Raw genomic sequence first — 23416 nt, forward strand, 5'->3', positions numbered from 1 at the left:
GCTTGGCTTTATTCTCAAACCTCTTTGTAACTCCTGGATGGAAAAGTAAAACCCCTCTAAATGTTTGGGAGGGAAATCAGGAAAAAAACCCAGCAACACCTCCCATAGTGCCACAAGTTCTTATTCCAGAAGGGGTTTTTTCCATGTTTATTGCCACACTCTCAGGAGCAAGTCACCAGGGAGGGTGTCTTTGTAAGGCTTTGGCAGAGAAAAGGCTCCACAGCCTTTCCCTGCTGATGTCTGCAAGGCCCCACAACTGCCAGTGAAAACAGCACATTTCTGACATGACAACAACATGGGTTAAATTCCAGGCATGAGTTGGGCGAGTTGCAGTTTTAACACGTTAACATGTTCTACCAGGGGAAAAGCTGAAGTATTTTTAGCATGGCTGGAGTGTCTGTCTGTGCCGGGTTCTGGCCTTTTTTGGAATTGTTAACTCTGGAAACAAATACAATAGCCTGTGCAATAGTGAAACACCATCTATTTCTTTTATTGTTTGCCACAAAGAAGACTGCAAGTTGTACTTCCAAAGAGATTAAAAGAGAAACACACAACAGCTGCTTTTGCCACAGCTCAGCCCCCTCACAATGCCAGCCAGCTCACTTACTGTTTCCTGTATCTGCCCATGCCCCCTGGCCTCTCCTACTTACAAAATCTCACAAAATCTCAGTGGAAAAAAACACTTTTCTTCATGATGAAATTCCATCCCGAGTTGTTGCTTGAAGGCCTTGCCCCTCACTGTCCTGTTGGCAGCACAGCAGGAGGGGTCAATAAAACACACACACTACATCATGTGCAACTGCCTTCTCATCCTGCCCCTCACAAGCCTGCTCACACCAGTTTCCAAGACATGTCTGGGAGAAGCATCTGTTGACAAAATGTTTGATTTTAGCCTGTTAAAAACCTGTGTTTTTAAAAAGTCTGCTGTGCTGGGGCAGAGCCCAGCAAGTCAGTTTGGGATAAAGGAGATGAAGTTTAAGCACAAATGTAACCACAAGAATTAACACAAGGCAATTCTGAGGACTGAAAGGGGGATCACATTGAGTGAAGGAGGGACCCTCTACCTCTCCTGTTTCCTTATCCCATTTCAAACAATGCTCCCTCCCTCCTCCCCTCTGCCTGGTGCCAGCATAAAGGTGCAACACAGCCACAAGGAACAGATATCCAACAGTCTGTGCCACACACAGCTGCCATCACATCAGCATGCCCAGGGACTGCCACAGCCAGGCCACACATGCAAGTTACCCAGGGAAACAAGGTTCTTGAAAGCATTCATAGTGAAAGAGGCCCCTGTGGCTGCAAAAGGAGACCAAGGTTGATGATCTGCTCTCAGATGAAGGGAGAGGAGAACAAGCCTTTGGTTTGTCCCAGTTCTTCTCTTCCTCCTCTTCAGAAATTGCCATTACCAATCTGGGATTACTTCTCCAGTTACTTCTGGTTGCTTCTGGAGTGGGGGAGGAGATGGGGCAGTGGGGCTGCACGTGGCAACTCGGACTCATCTCTCAGGCAGCAGGACAAAGAAGATGGCCTTGAGGAAGTGCCCAAAGCTGCAAACAGCAGCCACGAGCCAGTGGGAGCGCAGGCTGGGGTCAGTATTCACCACGCATTTGGTGATGTCTGCCTAATGAGGAGGGAAGAGAGATCGTCAGAGAGAGGTGCCCACACCAGCCACTGCCACAGGCTCTCCCAGCCCCACAACCCACAGCATCACACCACTTCTGCTGAGCACCAGAGGTTTGCTCTGACACTGCTACACACTGGAAGTTATTCAGTCAGGCCCAAGAGCCCTGCAAAACACACTTTCTTCATTGCCCATCAACAAGGCAAAGTGTCTCCCTTTTCAGCCACCACTGAGGAAAGAAATGCTACAGGAAGATTGTCCAGCATTTTCCATTTAGGACAGCTAAATACAACTTTCTTTCCCTGTTTGAAAGATCTAGGAAGCTTTGGCAGTATCAGCATTCCCATCCTTTTCTGTTAAGCTAAATGCTTCCCAGAGATTGTCCTGTTTAATATCAGCTCAAGTTGCTTGCACTTTTTCTCTTGCCTTAACGTTTTCTTTGGAAGACATTCAAGCAAGCCAACCCCCAACTTAAATCTAAAGCAATCAAGCTTTGTGTGTGGAAATATGTATGCTGGCAGAGATGCCTCCCAGGCACATGGGCCAGATTTAAAGATCACTTGGGCAGCTGGTTTCAAGTGTTAACAAGAAGAGAAGCTGGCCTGCAATGAATAAAAAATAACAACAACCCAGCAAATTGATGAAGACAGACTCTCAGCTGGCACGGGGAGGAGAAAGTGGAAAATATCCAGAGTGTAAAGTGAACAGAACACAGGTACAGAGAAAATTGCATTTTCTGGTGAAGGAATCAAAATGAGAAGCTCTGCCAGTGATATAACTCTGCGTTGTGGTTAAACTCCAACCCAGCACAAGGAGATGTGGACTGTGGTTGTGTAATGCAGGATGCAGACTCTCAACCCTGAGATGTTCATCCCCAAAACAGGACATGAGAGATAATGAATACTCCAAAAATCTCCAGTTCTTCTGCCTGTGTTGAAGACATGGAGAAGATTTGCTCTGCCTGACCAACTTTGATCATCATTAGAAGAAGGTAAAAGGCGGCTGAAGGGGCAAATCCAAGTGCCTGGTTAGTGAGCACAGCCCCATCATCACCTACAGATCAAAGCTCTGCTGACAGAGCCTCCCTCCCACGTGTTCCAGCAGTTCCTCCCTCACAGTGTCTGGAAGGCTGGCACGCTGCTCCTCCCTGCACTGCTGATCTCCTGGAACCATCAGGGGATGCTGAGCCCAAGAATAACTGACAAGCAGAGAGTGCAGAGGGATGAATACAGGCGTGTAAGGATGGGAAGAAACAGGATGACAGGAGGAAGCTGAGTCAGCACAAGGTGTGGAAATGCTGCTGCTCACAGCTCAGAAAACCACGAGCAAATGTAGCACACAGCTGAGATAGCTCACAGAAGATGAGTACCAGTGTGGTACTGGTGGTTTTGGGCACTTTATTGTGGAGGGAAGTAAAGTGGGTCTTCCTGAATACTTTCAGCAATGGCTTAGCACAGTCACCCGATTTGCAATTGAAAAAAGTCTGAACTGATTCAGCCTGTTCAATTTTAACGACCTGCACAATGCCATGTTTAAAACAAAGATGTGGTTAAAACTTGGTTGTAATAATGCCAAGGTCATGGGTTCAATCCCCTGTGTGGGCCATCGACTCAAGAGCTGGACTCGATGATCCTTGTGGGTCCCTTCCAAGTCAGAATAGTCTGTGTCTGTGTGAAACTGTCCCTTCAGTCAAGAGAAGTCATGACATGCGGGTACCTGTCTGAACACACATGTTAGGGTACTGATCCATGAGAAACACGAGCTCTGAAGTGCTTATGTGAACTAGTGTAAGGCCCAAATATGCACACAGGGTTGATTATGGCTGCAGAGGGTTAACAGCCAGATGAGAAAACTCCTTAAAGCTGTGCTGTGTTCTCCCAAAGACAATGAGCTCACTGCTCTAACTAAGGGAAACTGCAGTCAAAAGCATTTATAAATTTGTATGGGGCTTGCTTAGATAAGCAAGATTGCTCAGCTGTATAACAATTGCCTTAGCTGCTGTTATCCAAATCAAGCATACCTGATAAGGCACTGGAATTGAAAACTTCAAAGCTACTTAATGAACCAGGTCTTTGAGCCTTGTCAGGCACTGATAAACTGCTGCAATGGCAGTTTGATCTTCTGTGTTAATCGTTCAAACAAGTTCAAGTCACATGCACAGCTTTGTAGCAAATGCTGCTAAGAAAATTAAAATCTTTCCATTCTGCTGAAAAGCCACTCCTGAGGCTGCAAACTCTGCACAGGGAGAGACGATGCCTCAAAAGTTCAAACTTTTTTCTTTCCTTCTGAGGTTTTAGTTGAGTTTTGTGGGATAGGGTCCTCTCCACCCTATGGAAGAAGAAGGGGAACCTGCTGCTGAGTGGGGAATTTCAAATGCCTTTCCAAGGTCTCTGCAGTGGCTTTTCTGGACGAGCTCAGGGCATGGTGGTTACTCTTGGCAGGCTGAACCTGAGCTGATACGTAAGAGATGGGGGGCACAGGCACAGGAAAAACACAGACTTTGTGCCAAGACAAACCAACACCAGCTAGACCAAGCAGCAGGTGAGAGGGTCCCCACCACAGAGTTGTTTGGTCTGGCCATTAGTGAACAAAGCTGGGAAATACCTTGCTGCAGTGCCTAGATCAAGAGGAAGAACATTCAGGGAAACACAGCACGAAATGGCAGGAGGATTAGCAGCTTTCCCCCAGACTGAAGGGACCTCTTGTTTCTGATGGGCAAATATCCCCCTGTCACAGCCCAGAATTGCTCATAAGGGTGCTGGAGACAGGCTGTGTCAACACAACCCAGCAGCCCTCACAGTCAGTTTGCTTGATGGGGGGCAGTGAGATTGGCTTCCCTTCCTTAGGGCCAGATCCCAAGAACAATCAGCACAGGTTCAGCAACTCCAATAGGAATGTGCTGCCCATCTAAAGAAGAGTGACTGGCAGGAGCTAGCAGGGGACTTATCTCAGCTGCACAGATGCACTGCTGGTCTGGGGATGGGTTTTGCAGCTTGTTTGCTGTGCAAAAAAACTTAAAAAAAATATCCATTTGAAACTATCCAAACACCTTCTTTGAACTCTAATGAAATAATACAAAAATTAAAACATGATGCTAACTTATCAGAACATGCAAGTTTTACCAAAACAAACTTAAAAAAACCAGCTGGGAACTGGAAGGAGACATGTTCCTATGCAACATTTCCATTTTAATGAAACTGGATCTTTTCCAAAGGAGAAATTGTTTCGGAGAACACATTTCAAGCAGCTCTACAGGTACACAGTTAAAGTAAGACTCAAATAACACTGAGGCAGGGACAGGCATTCACAGGCAGGAACAGTGCTACTTAATCCCAGGATATCCTCTTTACCTGCCTCAGCACAAGTAATTGTGTGGATGGAAAATGGAACAGATCAGGGCATTCAAACCAAAGGTTACTTTTAGCCCAACCAAACAGTTCCCTGAGTCAGTTGGCCTCAAGGTGACACAGTTTTAGAGAGGGCAGGGATTTTAGAGAGGATTGGCACTTAATAAGTGCACAGGATCCAAAATCAGAACAATGTTACTTTCCCAGCTGCTCTTCACCAAAAAGGTGGCTTCACTCCTGGAGAACCAGCTACAGGCACACTTGGGAAGTCTTGGCACAGAGGAGCAATATCTAGTTTGGAAAAAGACAACCCCCTCTCTCCAGGTTTGTGCGGGTGGGAAGCCTCACCATTTCCTGATGGCTCAGGAATAAATTTCACCTCTTGGAAAAGAGGGAATTTGCTGCTGTGGCTCAGTGTGGAAAGAGTGTATGCCTTGGGAACAAGATGTCCCATGAGCTCAGTGGAGTTGCAGGGCAATATTTAGCTCCAGGCAGCATCTGTCTGGCAGCACACCAAAGCACTTTGGGCTCTGTCACTCCAGGGAGTGTCTGTGTCCCTGCCAGACAGGCACATGGAACATGGTAAATACATACACCACTCAGCTGCCAGACACTCAGCCAGCCAGCCAGTTATCCCAGTCTGCTGGGGAGGTCACTGTAAAGGTGTCTGCCTATTCCAGAGCACCAAAGTAAAGTTCTTACTCTGAACAATCCTCCACAGGAGCCAACGCTCCCATTGGGTACAGAGAGATTAAAGAAATGAGATGCTTAAAGATGACAGAAGAATTAAGTTGGAAAGCCTCATTTTTTTGTTTCTGGAAATCAGCAGGTCAAGAAAATCACCAAATGGTTGGGGTTGGAAGAGGCCTTAAAGACCATCTAGTTCCAACTCCTGCCAAGGGCAGGGACAACTTCCACTAGACCAGGTTGAGACCAGGTTGCTCCAAGCCCTGTCCAACCTGGCCTGGAACAATTGCATGGATGGGGTAGCCACAGCTTACCTGGGCAACCTGTGCCAGTGCTTCACTGAAATGACCCCTATTTACAGTCTCCCACTATGACTGGCTGTTAGCTCTGGAGAAGATCAGGAACAGAACAGGTGCTGGTGGGTCAGAATTGAATTATTTTGGCTCAGCTACATAGGACACTGAGGCCCGGAATAGCTGATGCTGTTGAGGGTGGGACCAGTAACAGAGCTATGGGTGTAAGTAGGACAGAGGTGGCCAGAGGGCTGTGGAAGAGAATCTCACACAGCCTTTTTCAGCATAAAGCTGCAGAGGGGGCACTCTCACTCATTGGGTTATTTTCTGGTCTGCACATGCAGAAGCAAGTTTGATCAGACAAGTTTGATCAGCCAGCATTTCTTACCCAGCCTCCTCTCCTTTTCAGCCACGTCACCAAGGTCTTGCGGACGAACTCGCCCAGGCAGTCGACAATGGTGTGGACCATGGCTGGCTGTGCGTGCCGCACGCAGTCCACGGCCAGCCCCGCCGCCACGGCGTACAGAGACACCACCTTGCCCCACGTGATGCCTGGGAAAAGAAGAGAGGTAATTCAGATTTGTAGGTATGTACGGCCAGACTTTGCGAATGAAGATTTGGGAAGGACTCTCCCCACGTGCCCTTCCAGCCTGTGCAGTGGATTGTTTAGGTGAGGCTCAGTGTGTGCAGAACTGGCCCCACCGTTTAAGTCCTGAGGTTCATCTGCCATGGCCAAGTGAGCTTGGACAGTGACAGGGAAGTCCTCAGGACTGTCACAGCACCGGGGCTGACCCTGCTGAGCATTCGAGATGTGACAGGATCGGATGGCAGGGAGGCTTGAACTGCCAGGGACGGTCCCCACTGAGACTCGAACTCAAGTCCTTGGGATTCAGAGTCCAAGGTGTTTTCCTTAACACCATGGGACCACCTGTAATTCAGATTTACAAACTGTCAAAGGTTCAAGCAAAGAAAGGCTGGTGGGGGTGGAAGGAGGATTCCTTCAGGGAATTTTTCCCACCCAAGCAACACAAAGGTTTTGGGAGTTGAAGTGCCAGGACTGAGAACAAAGGAGTGGTTGATATCTCTAGATTCCAACTTAATGGTGGGGCAGAGTGAGAAACACAATCCCAGCACCTGGGAGGGGGAGAGGTTTTTTCCTGGGTGCTGCTTCACTTTGTTTTGGGCAGCTGCTGAGGGAGAGCCACTGTTTGCTAAGCTGGTGAGAGCTCCTCCTGGCTCTGCTCTTTGCCTTGTCCCCTCCATCTCTGGGCAGCCCTGAGCTAGAGAGGAGAGAGAGAAGGGTCACAGCTGCTTTGGGACACACTGCAGACCTTTTTTCTTGAGGACTGGCTTTGACTGCAAGGAGATTTCTGGGAATTACCACCACTCCTCAACTCCCAGTGTTTCCTTCTTTTGAACAAAGGACAAGGAGAGAGAGAGTCGGCTCTTCCCCCCACGGGAAAGGCTCCATCCTGTGCCACATGAGTCATTCACCCCCTTGTCTCTGCCTTGCTGGGAAAAGACTGAGAATTCACCTCGCAGCCAGCCAAGGTGTGACACTGACACTGTCCATAAATATAATTGCATGTGGAGGAACCTACAGTTGGTTTTTTGGTGCTGGGGGAGTCAGCTTCTCTGGTCTGTTTATAGCTGTATCTATATCTATCTATATATATAGTAGTGAAGAACAGTTACCTTATATACATTTTCTAATACAAGGGTTTTTTTAAATTTAATAAGGGGTGACATGGTTATTGAAGAGGAATCCTCTCCTCTGGTCTTGGGAAACATTTTGGTTTCCCTCAAACTAAGACACACACAGACACACAGACACAGACACACAGACACAGACACACAGACACAGACACACACACACACACACACACACACACACAGACACACACAGACACACACAGACACACACAGACACACACAGACACACAGACAGAGACACACAGACACAGACACACACAGACACAGACACACACACACAGAGTTCAGTCTTGGATAATCAAAGGAAATGCCTCTTCCTCATTACGTGTGCCCATGCTGCCTCTGTGTGCAGCCAAAGCTCTGCATGCTCTCCACCAGGGGAGAGAAGAAATATTAGGGGATCAGGACTGGGGAAAACTCTCCATACAGAGAAGCAGAATGAAATAATCTGACCTTGGTATGGTTTGACCACCTCTCAGCACTGTGGGCACAGCTTTGGAGAGTAGCCCAAAGGCACCACCAGGATAGGGATGATGTCCACCACCACTGGCTCTCAGCCATGCACATGCTGCACAGGACGTGATGGAATCCAAATAGTTTGAACAACCTGAGGTTTTTGTCACCAGCACAGCCCTTTAGCACCCTTTAGACAAAGTATTCCTGTTTTTTAATAGATCAGAGAAACCCATTCCAATGTGACACACAAAGCACATGAGATCAGCATCTTCAGTTCTACCATGGCACAAAAGCAAAACGGGGAGGCAACGCTACAGGGCCAAGAGGGTTCACAGAATCACAGCAGGAATACAGGATTCATAGAATCCTGAGTTGGAACGGACGCACAAGGATCATTGAGACAAAACCTTGGCCCTACAAAGGACAGCTCCAAGAATCCCACCACGTGACTGAGAGCTTTGTCCAAATGCTCCTTGAGCTCCAGCAAATTTGGGGCTGTGACCACTGCCCTGAGGAGCCTGTTCCAGTGCTCAACCACCCTTTGGATGAAGAGCATTTTCCTAATATCCACTCTAACCCTGTTGCCATAGCTTCATGCCATTCCCTTGGGTCCTGTCTGCAAAAAGCAGAGTGCCTGCCTCTCCCCTTCCCCTCATGAGGAAGCTGTTGATCAGGGTTGGTGTCCTCCTCAATGTAAGGAGTACACCTCAGTCTACACCTGAAAATCAGGCAGCTTCAAGAATTCAGCCACTCAACCTACAATACTTAACACTGCCTATCCTACACCCCTGAGGGCAGTGCAGGCATGGAGGGTCAGTCAGTTATCTAATCTCCCAAAAGACAGCCTTCCTGCCAGGCCAGGCTGCCCACAGCAAGCACTCCATGGAAGTTCTCCCAGCAGCAATCATCTTCCTGTTAGTACTAGTGATAAGCACTTGAGCTCAGCTCTGGGTACCAACCAACTTCCTGGGGTATCCCCCATGCTTCACCAACACCCTAAACCCTTCATGCTCAAACATCACAGCCAGCTGTGCCTCATCAGGCTTTTATCAGGACCAGTGACCTGGAAATGCAACTCTTTTGCTCCCATGCACAACTACCACTGCACAATTCCACATGGAATTCCTTTGGATATTCTAGGAAGTTGAATTCCCCCTGTGCTTTGTTATCTGGAATAGCCATATTTATCAAGCATACTGTGAAGTATTTTACAGCATGAGGTCCCTGTGGAATCTGTCCAAGGTCTCTCCCAGAAGACTGGTGAAGTTCCAGTATTTAAAAACCATGCAGAACTGTTCTACATGGTTGCAACAAGAAAGAAAATGGGTGAGAGGATGGGAAGATTTGTTCAGTGACTAGATCTAAGGACCTGAAGGGGTTAAACACACCAACAGAAAACTGGACATGCTCAGCAAGCAAAAATACAATTTAAATGGGGTGAGTAGTCTCCCTCTTTCCTTCATTGCATTCTCAGATCCCCAAGCATCCCCATCTCTGGGATGGAGCTCCAGCCTCCTCACAGCTATTCTCACTGCAGCAGAGCACCCCATATTCCTTAAAAAACAGAGATTTCAGACCATTTCCACAGTTCTTCCACTTAGTGACTCAAAAGAAACACTCACACTAACACTTTTGGGAATCACTTTTTCTTCCCTTAAATAAAAAAGTACTGAACTTTAGAGGAACTCTTCAAATGTCAGCCACAGGAATACCTTGTTAGGCTGAAGAAAATCCATTCAGTGTTCCAAAAAAAGCCATTTTTCACTCATGACTAATGTAAGATCAAAATCTCCAGATGATCCTTTCGTGAGGCTCTGCAGCAACAGTAAGAGCAGTAGCTCAGTGTCCCCTGTGATACTTTTCTTCCCCAACACTAGCCCTGAGATCAGAGGAAGTTATTAATATGACTAAAGCAACTGTTATTCTTTTTCTGGGTTTATTTGCTGAGCAGACCCTGCAGTGCCCCTGCCCCAGAGCTGTCACTGTGGAAGTTCACTGCCTGTGTGGCATTCACAACATTTATTTGCCTTTCTCACGTTGTGTGTCACCATGACAGCCAGCACAACGAGCCAGGAAGAGACTATGAAACCACCAGAGAAAATACCAAACAGAAGGGTTCTCCCAGCAAGAAAGAGTCCCAGTCAGTGTGTCTCTACCTAATGAAAGAGGCTTTAAGGTGTTACACTCCTTGCTTATGACATCTCTGGGACCAGAGCCTCAGCTGGCTTATATTCAGCTTTAATGTAAGTCAGTTTTACAGTTCTCCCTCCTTGCAGAAATGTGGCTCCTTGAATCTTGAGTTACATGAACCAAAGTTACCCAAAATTCCAGGGGAGAGTTCACTGGCTTATTCCCAAGCTTTTACTGACAGCACTCTTCAAGTATCTGAAGCAAGTCCATTAGCTCTGAGATATTTGCATGACAGTAATGAAGACTGACAGGGCTGAGGTCCCTCTGGTACAGAAAGACAGCTGCAATTTTGGTTAACTTTATTTTGACCACAAATTTCTCTTTCCAATTCCTCTTTTCTGTATTCACAGCCTGTGAAAGATAAAGGCTCAAGAAACCCATGACTTCCACAGTACACAGGAAAGCAGTTTATTCTAAGACATGTCAGTCCAGTGAGGATGGAGAGGAAAACCTTCAGCTCCAGCTTCCCTGCCAAGGTTGTTCCATAGTGGTACCTGCTGCAGGACTTGCACAAGGTGAAGGTTTCTCTGGCACATGGAGAGAAACCCTGTCCCTTTCACTGGACAGCAGAAAGAGGATGAGTTATTGACCCATGCTTATCATGGTGATGGATGTGGAGGGCTTGGCAGTCCCATCCTCTTTCCATGGCATGTCTATCAGGGTCAAACCAATCTTTCAGTCTGCTTTTCCTGTAACCAGCAGAGCCAGGCCATGGGGCTGGGGTGGAGGACATTCCCTCCTGATTTTCCTGTCTGAAAGTCCTATTGTCACTGCTGAGGGCAGAAGATGGAGACAGCTGGCTGAGCTCGTCACCTGCAACAGCAGGGCACAGCTTATGCTCTTCTTCTCACCAGTTACAGAATTATAGAATCACAGAATTATCTAGGTTGGAAAAGACCTCTGAGATCATTCAGTCCAACCTTTGACCTAACACCACACTGCCTACCAGACCATGGCACTAAGTGCCATATCCAGTCTCTTCTTAAATACCTTCAGGGATGGTGACTTGATGACCTCCCTGGGCAGACCATTCCAATGCCCAATCACTCTTTCTGTAAAGAACTTCTTTCTAATGTCTAACCTAAACCTCCTCTGCCAGAGCTTAAGCCCATGCCCTCTTGTTCTACTGCTGGTTGCCTGGGAGAAGAGACCAACCCACACCTGGCTACAACCTCCTTTCAGGGAGTTGTAGAGAGTGATGAGGTCACCTCTGAGCCTCCTCTTCTCCAGGCTAAACACCCCCAGCTCCCTCAGCCTCTCCCCACAGCACTTGTGCTCCAGTCCCTTCTCCAGCCTCACTGCTCTTCTCTGGACCCACTCCAGCACCTCAATATCTTTCCTAAATTGATGGGCCCAGTTGCTGTAGGGGACCCCTGAAGCAAGTGAAGAGCAGACATCTCCAGCACTTGGGCCATCCCTGTGGCTGGTCCCCCTGCCCAGGAGGGCTCCAGCAGCCATCCAGCCCCAGACAGGATATGACAGAGGAACAGGCCTCAGCAGTCCTCCTCTGCCCTTTCCCAGGACACCAGCTCCATTAGTTTTCCTCTCTCAAGGACTCCCTTGGCAGGGGCAGGGGAGCACAATGGAATGGAAGGGCAGTGTCTCTGTCTCCTATGATGTCCAGGCCAGGTTCAGGGTGACACTGGTGTGATGCATTCCTCAGCATAAGCTGGAATTGCATCTGGCCAGTGCACATGAGCAGCAAAGACACATCACCTTGCTCCAAATTCCTCAAAAGGCCTGGCTGCCATCCATGCAAGGGTGAAATGGGCACACGTCACCAGGCAACACAACCCTTTCACAGGGCTTCCCACTGTGTGCACCAGCATGCACAGGAGCTAACAACAACAGGGAATGGAAAACTGGTCCAGAAAGGAATCATCAAAGCAGAGAAAGCTCCAAAACTTCTGCACACAGAGATGGAACAAAGGGATATGGAAAAAGTGAAATGCTGCTTAGAAAGCATTATAAAAAAAAATAAGAAATACAAGTTGCAGACTCAAGGCCAGCCATGGAGCTGAAAGTATGTAAACACTGGCGAGCCCAGGGGAAAATGAATTAGCAGGAGAGGAGTACTCTTGAAAGTGTTCCTGTTCATATCAGCTTGTCTGCCCCAGGGGAGAGCTGAGGAAACCATGAGACATGGCTGTGCAGTCTCAGAGCACCACACTACCCAAGGTTACTCAAATAAACTTCCCTCTGCTCCACTCTGCATCAAAGCCTCGCTCGCAAGTCAGACCTAGAAGAAACATGATCCAGTGCTGTCAGAACACAGCCAGACAACATACTCTGGTGGAGAGAGAGAAGCCAAGAGGGATGTGCACAAGGCAGGAAGTTCAAGTCATAAGGCCTAAGCAATGAGGGAGCAGTGGGATGCATTTCTAATTGCATTTCATAGAATGAAAGAATGGTTTGGGCTGGAAGGCAACTCAAAGCTCCTCTCATTCCACCCCAGAATCGGAATCACTTAGGTTAGAAAAGACCTCTGAGATCATCGAGTCCAACCTAAGACTTAACACCACCTTGTCAACTAGACCATGGCACTAAGTAACACATCCAGTCTTTTCACCAGCCTAGCAGCTCTTACAAACAGCAGGGAACTGTTTCCTTTAGGAAGGGAAAATGCACGTCCCTTTTCTACTTTTGTTTCTCTACTAAGTGACCCCTTGCTCCTGGGATCTTTTCAAACAGTTAATGTGAATGTCAGCTCAGCCAGGGCCCAATCCACACCCTGTTAAAGTCAGGGCAGTCTCCTGCTGCCTGCAGAGCAGCTTTGCACCACACATCAGAAGCAATGGTAACACCACAGAGGTGATGCTGCTGCAGATCCTTCGCCACCCAAAGCAGATCAGGGCTCTGTGGTGCACATCTCCACACAGATGGGCTCCCACTCTCAATAACTAACAGGTTCCATGGAAACAGGGGAGTAAAACACAGCTTGAGCCTTACCATAGTCTCTTCTCCCAGATGACAAGCAATGGGACAAGAGGAAACGCCCTCAAGTTGCACCAGGGGAGGTTTAGATTGGATATTAGGAAAAATTTCTTCACTGAAAGGGTAGTCAGGCATGGAAACAGGCTGTCCAGGCCTTAGTCAAGACTTGTAGACAGTATGGACAAGAGTGAGCACAGCCAGAGCTACACTAGGAAGACTCACAACCAGACCAGAGTGTGGAAGACAGACATGTGAGATATTAAGGAGAAAACCTCTCCAGCAAGAAAGGATCAAAATCCCCCACCCGCTTGCTGGAAGGGCATTGTGAGTGACTAGTGGGGCTCCCCAGGCTCTCTAGGCACTGCAGTGCCAGGCTGTAGCTGTTTTCTTAATAAACTGCACAGTGGAAAACAGCCTGAGATGTTTTAGCCCTTGGTAATTGGCATGGAAATTCAGACTGAACTTGAGTGTCTGGTTTCCTTTGCTCAGTAAGAGCCTCTTTCCTCTGAACTATGCAAAAAAAAAGTAAGGAATGAATGTCTGGCTGTCACAGCCAACTCTGATTTGTTGGGTTTAGTATTAAATGCTGAGTCTTGAGGTGGCAGTGGGATCCAAGAATACTAAAAATCAGCAAACTCCTACCCCTCTGCCACTCAGCAACTTCTACCAAGAGAAGTTACAATAACAAGTTAATAAAAGCAATTGAATACACAACCCCCAGCAAAGTGGCAGAGATGAGAACAAATTAAAATCAGAGCACAGAGAGCACTGGCAAGGTTTGAATGCACTCCCTATGCAGCCCTCCCACAGCCAGCCATTTCTGCAGCACAGTGTCCCCAGACAAGGGGCAGCACTGGCACCACAGCTCTAGCCTGTGCTTCTGCCATGCTCCCAAAGCCTCCAGCATTGCCAGCCTCACAAGGGCTGAGCTCAGATTCCTTTCTTACTACCCTGAAAAAACAAGTTTGGTACCAAGAGTTATGATTTCTAACTTTAATTTTAAACTATTCACACCTTGCATTTGACTCCTGAACTGAGAAGCTGAAGAGCACCAAGAAAATGCAACTCTCAATGAATTTCTCAATATATATTGAGAGCAGGATTCCTAGAAGGCAGAAGAGCTTTCTCCCCAGCATCGTGTTGATGCAGCACAGGAGCACACAGGGTCTGCTCCAATTGCAGCCATCCACCTTTCTGGCTTAGGTCCCTGTGTCACTTCAGCTCTGGAGGTGGGCCAGCTCTGATTGCAGTCAGCTATAGCAATGTAAGATCACCTACTCACCTGCAATGCAAATATCTGAGCCTGCCAACTTGACCCTTGTTTTTCTGTAAGCCTTTAAGCAAGTAAAGCTCAGCACCAAGTGACAAGACAGGGCACCTGCCCTTTGAACACAGCCACGCTCAGACATTCCTGCCATACTTGCCTGGCTCTTGCTTTCTGAGCTCACAGGGCCTCCCAAGCCAGCCCTGTGCAAAGGCAATCTACACCCCAGGCATCTCTGAAAGGCTGCTGAGGGCTGCAGTACCAGCCCCACAATCCAGTTCCATCCATTTCCCACAACACAGCATCCATTTCCCTAGCTCAGGGAGTGAATCAGCCCCACTCAACCTGCCAGGAGCCCTGCTTGAGCAGTCCCTCTCAGAGATTTCTTTTGCCATTCTTGTGATTCTAGAGAGGATCCATCCTCTCCACCACAACACACTTCACACCTTCTCCATGTCAGGGTTCCTCCAGGGTGTCAGTGGTTCTGGGTAAAGAAGCACAGCTGATTGTGAAGATAAAAAGTTTTTTCATGAGGAAGCTTGTTTGAAAGTACAACAGAAACCTGGACTTCTATACTGTAGTAACTATTCCCAAGGTGACAAGAGTCACTGCATCCTGTGACACTTGACAGGTCATTGTCACTGGTTCCAGTGCTTTCACACTGCTATGCTGCTAGAAGTTGCTGTCTAGGGATTTTTTTCCTTTTTCTTTTGTTTTGTTTCCAGTCTCTAAGATCTACTGTCCTTCCACAGACAACACAAGACGTTGCAGAAAACCTACAACAGTGTTAGGACCTGCCTGACATGAGTTTCTGTGTAAAAGGTTTCTCTTCCCTCGATTCCCACAGGCTGCATTTGCAGTCACAGGCAGGGACTGTTTCCAGGGGAGGCTGAGGTTCTCTTGCAGGAACACAGCACAGGGCATATCTCTGCTTTTGACCATCATCTCTGGAACCAGTCTAACAGCAGCATCAGAACTGTCACATCTAAGTTGGGAGAAAGTTCAAAGCACCTGTTCATCTGGAACAGCCTCCAGGGAGAAGACTCTCCAATATGAGAAAGGAGAAGCAGCAGACTCCATTGCAGTTCTGGCTATTGCTGTGGGAAAGGAAGCCAGGAGGAGAGAACTCCCTTGTGATGAGATGGTTCTGGCTCCCAGCATCAGCAGCGTGAGCTGGAACAAGGGAGACACCCATGCAATGAATCTTCTGCAGCTGCCAATGGTGAGCACAGAGGCTTGGAATGAGTGACCTCCCTGTGCAATGAGGTAACACCACCTCCTATCGAGGAAGGGCAGGAGGTGCCTTCTAGAATGAGCCAGAACCTGCTGGGAGCATGTAACAACACAAGGCACATTTCCCTGCCAGAACAGAGCTGAGAGGAGCTCTCATTAAATCATTAAAGCAGGGCACACTGCCAAACTGCCCACAGCCCTTTCAGAAATCAGGCCCCACCTTGCAGGCTATCCCAGAAACATGCCTTCTCCGAGACAGGTGGCTCCATTCTGTTCTTTTCCACCCAGCCCTTCTGTGTACCTGTCTGGGCACAGTACCTGCAGTGAAAATCTGGGCAGCCACTGCCAGGAAGGCATCCGTCACCACCGTCTCCGAGTGCAGGGAGATGTTCAGCTGGCGTGCGATGTTCCGGTAGACGTTGGGGCGAATGTATTCCAGCTCATCCCCTGGAAGCAAACAGCCAGCAGTCAGCACACACAACACCAAGTCCTGCTCTCTCCATGTGGGAATTATGACTGGGGCCAGGCCACAGATCCCTTCAGGCAGAGAGACTGAGCCCCAGCTTCACCTGAGTTTAAGCAGGCAGCAGAGTGCTTAGAGTCCTTTAGACGCAGTTCCCTACCACCTGCAACCTCCTTTCCCCATATCCCCTGTGCCTGTGACTTCTAAAGGGAGTGGGGACAGGCAGTGGCCTTGTATCAGTGGTGTAGCTGCAGTAATCCCTGAAATGCTGTTCCCAGGCTGGCTACCTGGCTTTCCTTCAACACAGGAGACAGTCTTCAGGTAAGCAAAGCCAACTCATTTTATTTCAGAAGTGAGAAAGAGGCATATATGTCCATGTCAGCTTTTGAGAGATACACCCTTTCTCAGCACCCCATTAAGCTTGTACAAAAACGCCTGAAGTGCATGAGAGCAACTCAAGAAAGCTGGAGGCTGATGAAAGCCAAGGATCCACCCAGAGCTGCACAACATTAATTGAGCAAAGAGTGTCTCAGCTCGGCTATTTTACACTCACACAGGCAAATCATTGATCTAGAGTTCTTCCTCTCCTCCAAATGGTTAAAGAGATGTTCATTTGCATGGCTGACTCCTCAGCAGCAAGACTCCTGACACAGACAGACACATGCTTTACCTCCAGAGTGTTTTTTTCCCAGCTGGGAAAAGGTTGGAGGTATTAGGTCAGCTTGAAGATCAAGATGGAATTACCAAGAACAAACAGAGAACCTCCTCCCATATGGACTGAGCAATGGCGCTTGGGAAACAACAGTAAAGCTTTTCCTCTGTAGCAAAACAAACCATTTTTGAGAAGTAGAATTAATAAAGCTCATTTTCCAAGGGATTTCTCTCTCTGTAGGGGTTCATGGATATTTAATGAAGGTTGCATAGCTGCTGTAGGAGCATGACTTAACACAAACATTGCATGGGATGAAAGTCCTTTGTGCACAGAGTCCTGTTTGGCTTAGATTTGGGACACACCGTGCCCTTCTCCTGAACAAGGGTGTTCTGGGAAAAGGAAGAGCTACCCCAACAGCTTAACATCCCACTGCAAGACCCAGGTGACTTGGCCCAGCCAGAGAGCTACTGATCCTCCTCAAAATTTCATTTATATGGGAGCTAAAAAGGAAGATGCCACCACAATAAGGAGCTTGTTCCTGAGTCATTAGCTACTGATCCTTAATTCATTTAACTGGCACTCAGAACAGACAAAACCCAGCTCTACAGAATTCCACAGCTGAGCTCTCCTGGCATTTTCTGAGTGTGGAATTGTCCCAGTCTAATGGCAAAAGGAAACCCTGCCAACACATGGTCAGCCCTGATAACAAGAAACCTTACTTGCACTACTCAACAGCTGTTTTCTCCTCACAGGCACCACACAGGGTTCCTGATAAATGCTGGAAAATGGGGATAGCCCTAGTTAGCCAAGAGGGATGCATGGGAGGCTGGGATCAGCACGTAGTAGTCTGCCACTGTTACAGCTTCTAACAAAGCAGTGCCTGGAAGCCCCAGATGAGCTCAGGGTTTGGTTGGAGGGACACAGGCACTGCTCTGCAGCACAGGGCAGACAGGAGCATCTGGGGAAGGAAAGCACAGGAAAGCATTCCCAGGTTCAGAGAGAACCCTCCTCTAGCAGTCCCAGGACCAATCTGCAGCATGTTACATTGGTGCTGGTCTTCAGTGTCCTTGTTCAGATGTTCAACTTTGCAACATTAGAGCAATTTTGGGGCTTCTCCTCCTTCCCCCAGTGATTATGGAGGAGTCAGCAGGGAAGCAGTGACAGTTCTCTTGTGGAGAAGCTCAGTGCTGTGGTCAAAGGCCTCTCCTGGGCCTTAGCAAGAGGAAATACAAGTTCAGATAAACCAGACCTCAGATATACACAGCAGGGCGGTCTGGGGTGCCTCATTCAGCCACATCATTAGGTTTTACCACTTCTGACTCATTAATTGGACTAATTAGCTGCTAAGCCTCACTGAGCTGATGGGCTCTCACTCCCCAAGACTGCAACTGCATTGCCTGTGCCCAGCACCTCTCCTGACAGTTTATTGGATTCTCTATATGCAAGACAGCTATAAAATACTCCAACTTCTCATCTGCTTAGGCTTTCTCAGCACTATTATGGATTAAAAAGCCGTCCTGGCTTGTTGCACTGCTTAGGAACTGGCTAAGGACTCCATTCCTGGCAGGTGGCTGGATATCACTCAGCCTTGTGCTGGTGAGATCAGCAAAGGAGAAAAGAAAGGGATGGGCCATGTGGCAAGTGGAGTTTCTGAAGAAACAGGACAGAAGCAACTCTTCATCCTAATAAGGAGGACTGCTCACATTTCTTGTTGCACAGGTACCACGTGGCGCTCTGCAAACAGATTTGCTCAGAGAAGGAGCCAAGTTCGTCAGACTATCAGCCAAATCTTCCCATCTGGACACAGATAAGTAACAGCAGAGTCATCCAGGAGACGCCTTCAGACACAGTGTGCCACCTCCTTGCCCTTTAACGTGCTCCTGGCCACCCACAGAAGATCTGGTCAAAAGGAAATAAATCTCAACCCTCAACCCAGGCAGAAAGGGAAGACAAAGAGGCAGTGAGACTGACAGAAGAGCAAAAAAAAAATTGCCCAAAGACCAAACAACCACTGAAAACAAAACCAGAGGTAAAGTCAGCATAGGAGATAAAACATGAAAAACAGTAAATTTTAAAAAACCCAAATAACTAGACCTGAGCACACAGGATGCTATAACCCAAGGCAAAAGGCCAGGCAGCTGACTGCATTAGAGGGTGCTCCTGGTAGAAGCACAGCTCTGGAACATGTCTTCATATCACAACCTTCAGGCATGACCTTCAAATTGCTCTCCCTGCAGCCCCTGCAGTCTCTGTGCCACAAGGGGGGCACCAAATGGCAGTGTACACCAGGTAATATCAGCCAATTCCTTGCTCCACCAAAAAGCAAGAAAACTCAGGTCTTGCTGAATGATTAAGGCAAAAGAAAATTAAAAACACACAGTCATTCCAAAGCAGCTTTCATAAGATCTCCAATGCACAATTTCTAAGCCAACTACCCCCAAATTAAAGGTCCTTGCAGCTGGGTGAGCTACTGGTGAAGCCCAAGTCTAGAGGTAGGAGTGCCCTACTAGATGCCAGTTTGGGTTGCAGGATTGTGTCATGGCAGCCAAATCACTCATGTCTGGAGAAAACACTGCAAGACCATTTAAAGTGCCCAGCTGAGAAAGATTGCTAAAGTACTGTGAGAACTGCTACACAGCTGGAGTCCTGTGCAGACATAATTAGTTTGCTGCTGGGCTTTCTCGGCCTGCATCATGATTTTGAGTTGTTGCAAGTCCTCAGGAAAAGGCAGCTCTGCAGAAACCCCGTGCTGAGCAGCGCTCCAAGGGACTGAGGAAACCCACACACAGGAGCTGTTTAGGGAAGATCACCAAAACCAACACTAAAGGTCCAAAGCAGAAAAAACCCAAAACTCTAAAGACTCTTCCAGAAACCTCAGTCTGGCCCAAATTGCTGCCCAGAGTTTCAGCTCCCCCCTCAGCAGCAGGGACTCACCTAGTCGCAGCAGGATGGAGGACACCTCAGCCAGCTTACCCCCAGGCACCGGCACGTTGTACTCGGGTTTGCTCCAGCTGACACCCGCTCGGATGAGCCTTGAGTTTATGTAGTCTCTGCAGAGAGCCTTGGCTTGGGACACGAGCTCCTTGTCAGTGGGAGACCTGTCAAAAACCTCCATCACTTCTGCAGCAAAGACTGAGGAACGGCGTAGCACTTCCATGCCCAGCTGTGGAACCCACACCTCTGCACACACTGGCTGCAAGGCTGAGCCAATGCCTTGTGGAGCAATCCTCTGGTCTCGTAGTTTGTCACAACTCCAAGCAGTTCTTCTCCACAGGCCAGTTTTTCATTTTACCTGCTGAGTAAAAGCATCTGTAAGTCCCCTAGCATCAAAAAGATGTAAATCAGAAGCCCAAGAATACAGTTACACTAAAGTCAGTAGTACCACATTTGTCTCAGTCCATCTTACAGACACAGGGCAAAGTGTTTTGTCTTTTGGCTACTCTGACTTTCCTTCAAGAATTCTGCAGCATGGACGGGCTGCAGTTTTGAACTCTCAAGGTGTTTCCTCTTTTCCAGTTCAGACTTGGCAGTTCTAGAACTACCCATCCAAGAGACGAGACGGTCAGAGCATGGAAACAATTCATAGAATGTGTAGACAATCTCAACTTGTTTCAATTAAACTGGAAAATTAAAAGAATGCCAAATACAGTAACCACAACCAGATGTCAACAGACATTCTGGCTCAGTAGGTCATGGATCTTTCTGAAGAAATGGCACTATTGTGAGAACAGGGGTATGGGAGCATTTGAAATGTTTCAACAGAGACAGTTTACCACATTCTCAGTTTAGGTTTTGGTTCTGCCATTCTTTTTCCCCACAGCAACGTCCATACTACTTCTTGAAAACCTCCACAAATAGCAGAGAGAGCAAAAGAGAAAAGTAGATTTTTACAAAGCTTTAAAAAGAGAAACTTCAAAATTTCTTCAGAGGCACCTCAATTCATCTGAGTTTTTAACCCAGTGCTACTTTTGAAATCAAGAGTCAGACCACTCTTTATTCAATCTGCAGTTTCAGACACCTACTTACAATGACAATTTTCAATCAGAATAAAGCCAGTTATTTCTGTTTATCCCAAGCAAAAATATATTTACCTCTCATGTTGCACTTTTTCCCCCTCAATGATTTCTTTTAGGGTTTGGTGTCATGTTTCTTTGGAAGATCTGCATCACTGAATACCTGGTTTAGGATTCATAGGTTACTGTCACACTTCTCTGGAGAGCACGAGCCTGCTCTGCTGTGCTCCCTGCAGGGCTCATGCCAGTGCCTTCTTGCCGTGTCTGTCAGCCCTGCATCCTGGCTGCACTCCACCGGGATCCTTGGGGCTTGCTCTCCTGCTTTTAAGAGACCCAGGCGCAGAGGAAAGCTTCTGGCTTTAGCCTTGTAAGGAAGATGAAATAACCGGGAGGTGGGGTTGCTACAGCCAGACAACGACGTTTTCTCCTCCCCTTTCTCCTCTCTTAAGGAGGTTCTTTGTTATTCTTCGTTGGGCTTTATTCAAGGACTTGACTTCGGCGGTGAGAGTGGACCAGGTTACCCCACGTAATAGACAGGGATGAACGCGCTGCTGAAACAGGAACAGCTCCTGCTGAATTCCCACAGCAGCTTTTGCAGAATTGATATTGGCCAGTCATTCCTCGGTAGCCAAGTGGGGGAACTGACTACACCTTGTCCTACTTCAGTAGTGGGTTAGTTCTACCAGATCAATCCGCTCCGTGGCCTTGGACTTTGTGCCCGCCCATGGCAGGGGTTGGAACTAGATAATCCAACCCAAACCATTCCGTGATCCTGTGATGATTTTATGATTAACAATGAGAGCCACAGCTCAGGGCAAAGGCAAGCAGTGCTTGCATTCCACCAACTACGAGTAGTCTGGTTAAAAAAAATCAAGAGGGTTTGCTGATAGGAAATAGTTTATCCAGAATGAAGTGTTTTGCAGGAACATGTCCATTTTATCTTATCATGTTAGGAAAAGTAACATAAAAAGTTCAAGGAAGACATTTCAACTAGTTCCAATATATTTATAAATTAATTTCAACATCAACCTCTTGTTGCAACACTATTGTATTGATGCCACAATACTCAGCTTTCTTCCATGTGAGATACCATTTCATCTCAATAAACCACATACAAATTTTGGCTTTTTTGTGTTATGATTTGAAGCAAAAGAAGTTTTAGTAATAGAATTTTCCTGCAGCCAAGAAATTCAACCAGCCCAAACCCAATTTTCCCCAACAAATAATACTGTAGATTAACTGGGTATGTGGCATGTTCAAAACACAGAAGTGAGAGGTAACTGTTGTCATTCTGTTGGCTTCAAGAACAGACAGACACCTCTCCAAGGTGTTGATCACAATAATCCCTCAAGTATAACCTGCACCACTGCTGGCCTCGTAACTGAAGGATAAAAAGGAACAAAAAATCTGCATGAAAAAGCCTTATTATGTGATGTATCAAGCGCTCTGGCCAGCAGCCAACACACAACTCAGGCACAGATTAACACAGAGCATATTGGCTGCCATTAACTGGATTGCTGGAGACTGTTTTGCTGCGTGGGAAAAGGGCTGAGGGACCTGACACGCTGCAGCAATTGATCTACTTTCTGAGATGGCTTTTTCTGGGAAAGGAGGAGGGTTAAGGAGAGGGATGAGTGGCCAGATGGGACCGTGGCACAGCTCCATGTGACAATACCACGATGACAACGGCGACTGTGCATCTCCAGCACCAGACGTGTTTGCTCAAAGATTCTCTCAGAAATCTGATTTTATCCACTAACCTTCCTCAAATTTAAACATAGACAGAGGCCAGTCCCATAGAAGCTGAAATGAAGACTCCACAGATCCTGTGCTACTGCCCACCCCTAACCCAGCCCTTCCCTGCAGAGTGGGCCTGATATTCTCTTGGAAAATCATATTTTTGGCTTTGCAACTCTGATGGCTGAAAAAATCATTAAAAATTATGCCTTAGCTTCCTGCCACAGCTCACAGCTTGAAACAAGAACCCTACCTAAACTGTCCCTATGCAGCAGGGCTCTGAAACAAAGATGAATGGTTAAATACCAGTGTTGCTTAACTAATGATAATGTTTCCCAGAACTCTGGCAAATGTGCAAGTGCCACAGAGCCTCCCAGCTCTCCATGGGTGCCAATCTCATCCCACATGTTCCCTGCCCAACTGTCAGAGCACACAGCACCCCCTCAACTTCCACCCTGCAGCAGACACAAAAACCAGGAACATGAGGGCTGTGTATAATAAACCAAATTGCGTATTACAAAAAAAAAAAACAACCCAGCCAACAGTGCCTGGTATTCTACCTATGTTATTTAAACACTAAAAATACAGCTTCACACTGAAAGATGGCTCTATAAGTAAAAATAGATGAAAACACAGCTCAGCTGACTGCAAAAGGACAGGCCGTTACAATCCAAGGAGCTCTTGGTGTAATTGGAGCCCCTTTTTCCACAGAATGTTTATGCTTAGAGACTAGATCTATACTGGGAAAACCCCTGTGGCAAAGGAGTGACAGGAAACAGTGCAAAAGCAGCTTTTATCACTCCAAAGCACCTT

At 47.4% G+C, this 23416-nt stretch overlaps 1 protein-coding gene across 3 annotated transcripts; it reads right to left on the bottom strand.

The window, feature by feature from the left end:
- Nucleotides 1-464: 464 nt before the first annotated feature.
- BOK (BCL2 family apoptosis regulator BOK) lies at nucleotides 465-21333 on the bottom strand. 3 transcript variants are annotated; one of them, XM_071566026.1, is made up of 5 exons: nucleotides 20945-21329; nucleotides 19788-20145; nucleotides 16057-16185; nucleotides 6337-6500; nucleotides 465-1621 (listed from the first exon to the last, which is right to left on the bottom strand). In XM_071566026.1, exons 2-5 carry the CDS (start codon nucleotides 20008-20010, stop codon nucleotides 1496-1498), a joined length of 642 nt encoding a protein of 213 aa, XP_071422127.1. In that variant the 5' UTR covers nucleotides 20011-20145; nucleotides 20945-21329; the 3' UTR covers nucleotides 465-1495. The 3 variants fall into 3 exon arrangements, with proteins under 3 accessions (XP_071422127.1, XP_071422126.1, XP_071422128.1); XM_071566025.1 differs by having other exon boundaries at nucleotides 19788-20148; XM_071566027.1 differs by having other exon boundaries at nucleotides 1501-1617; nucleotides 19788-20148; nucleotides 20945-21333.
- Nucleotides 21334-23416: the final 2083 nt, after the last annotated feature.

The sequence above is a fragment of the Pithys albifrons genome, chromosome 11 (genome assembly GCF_047495875.1).
Source record: "Pithys albifrons albifrons isolate INPA30051 chromosome 11, PitAlb_v1, whole genome shotgun sequence".
Classification (NCBI taxonomy): Eukaryota; Metazoa; Chordata; class Aves; order Passeriformes; family Thamnophilidae; genus Pithys; species Pithys albifrons.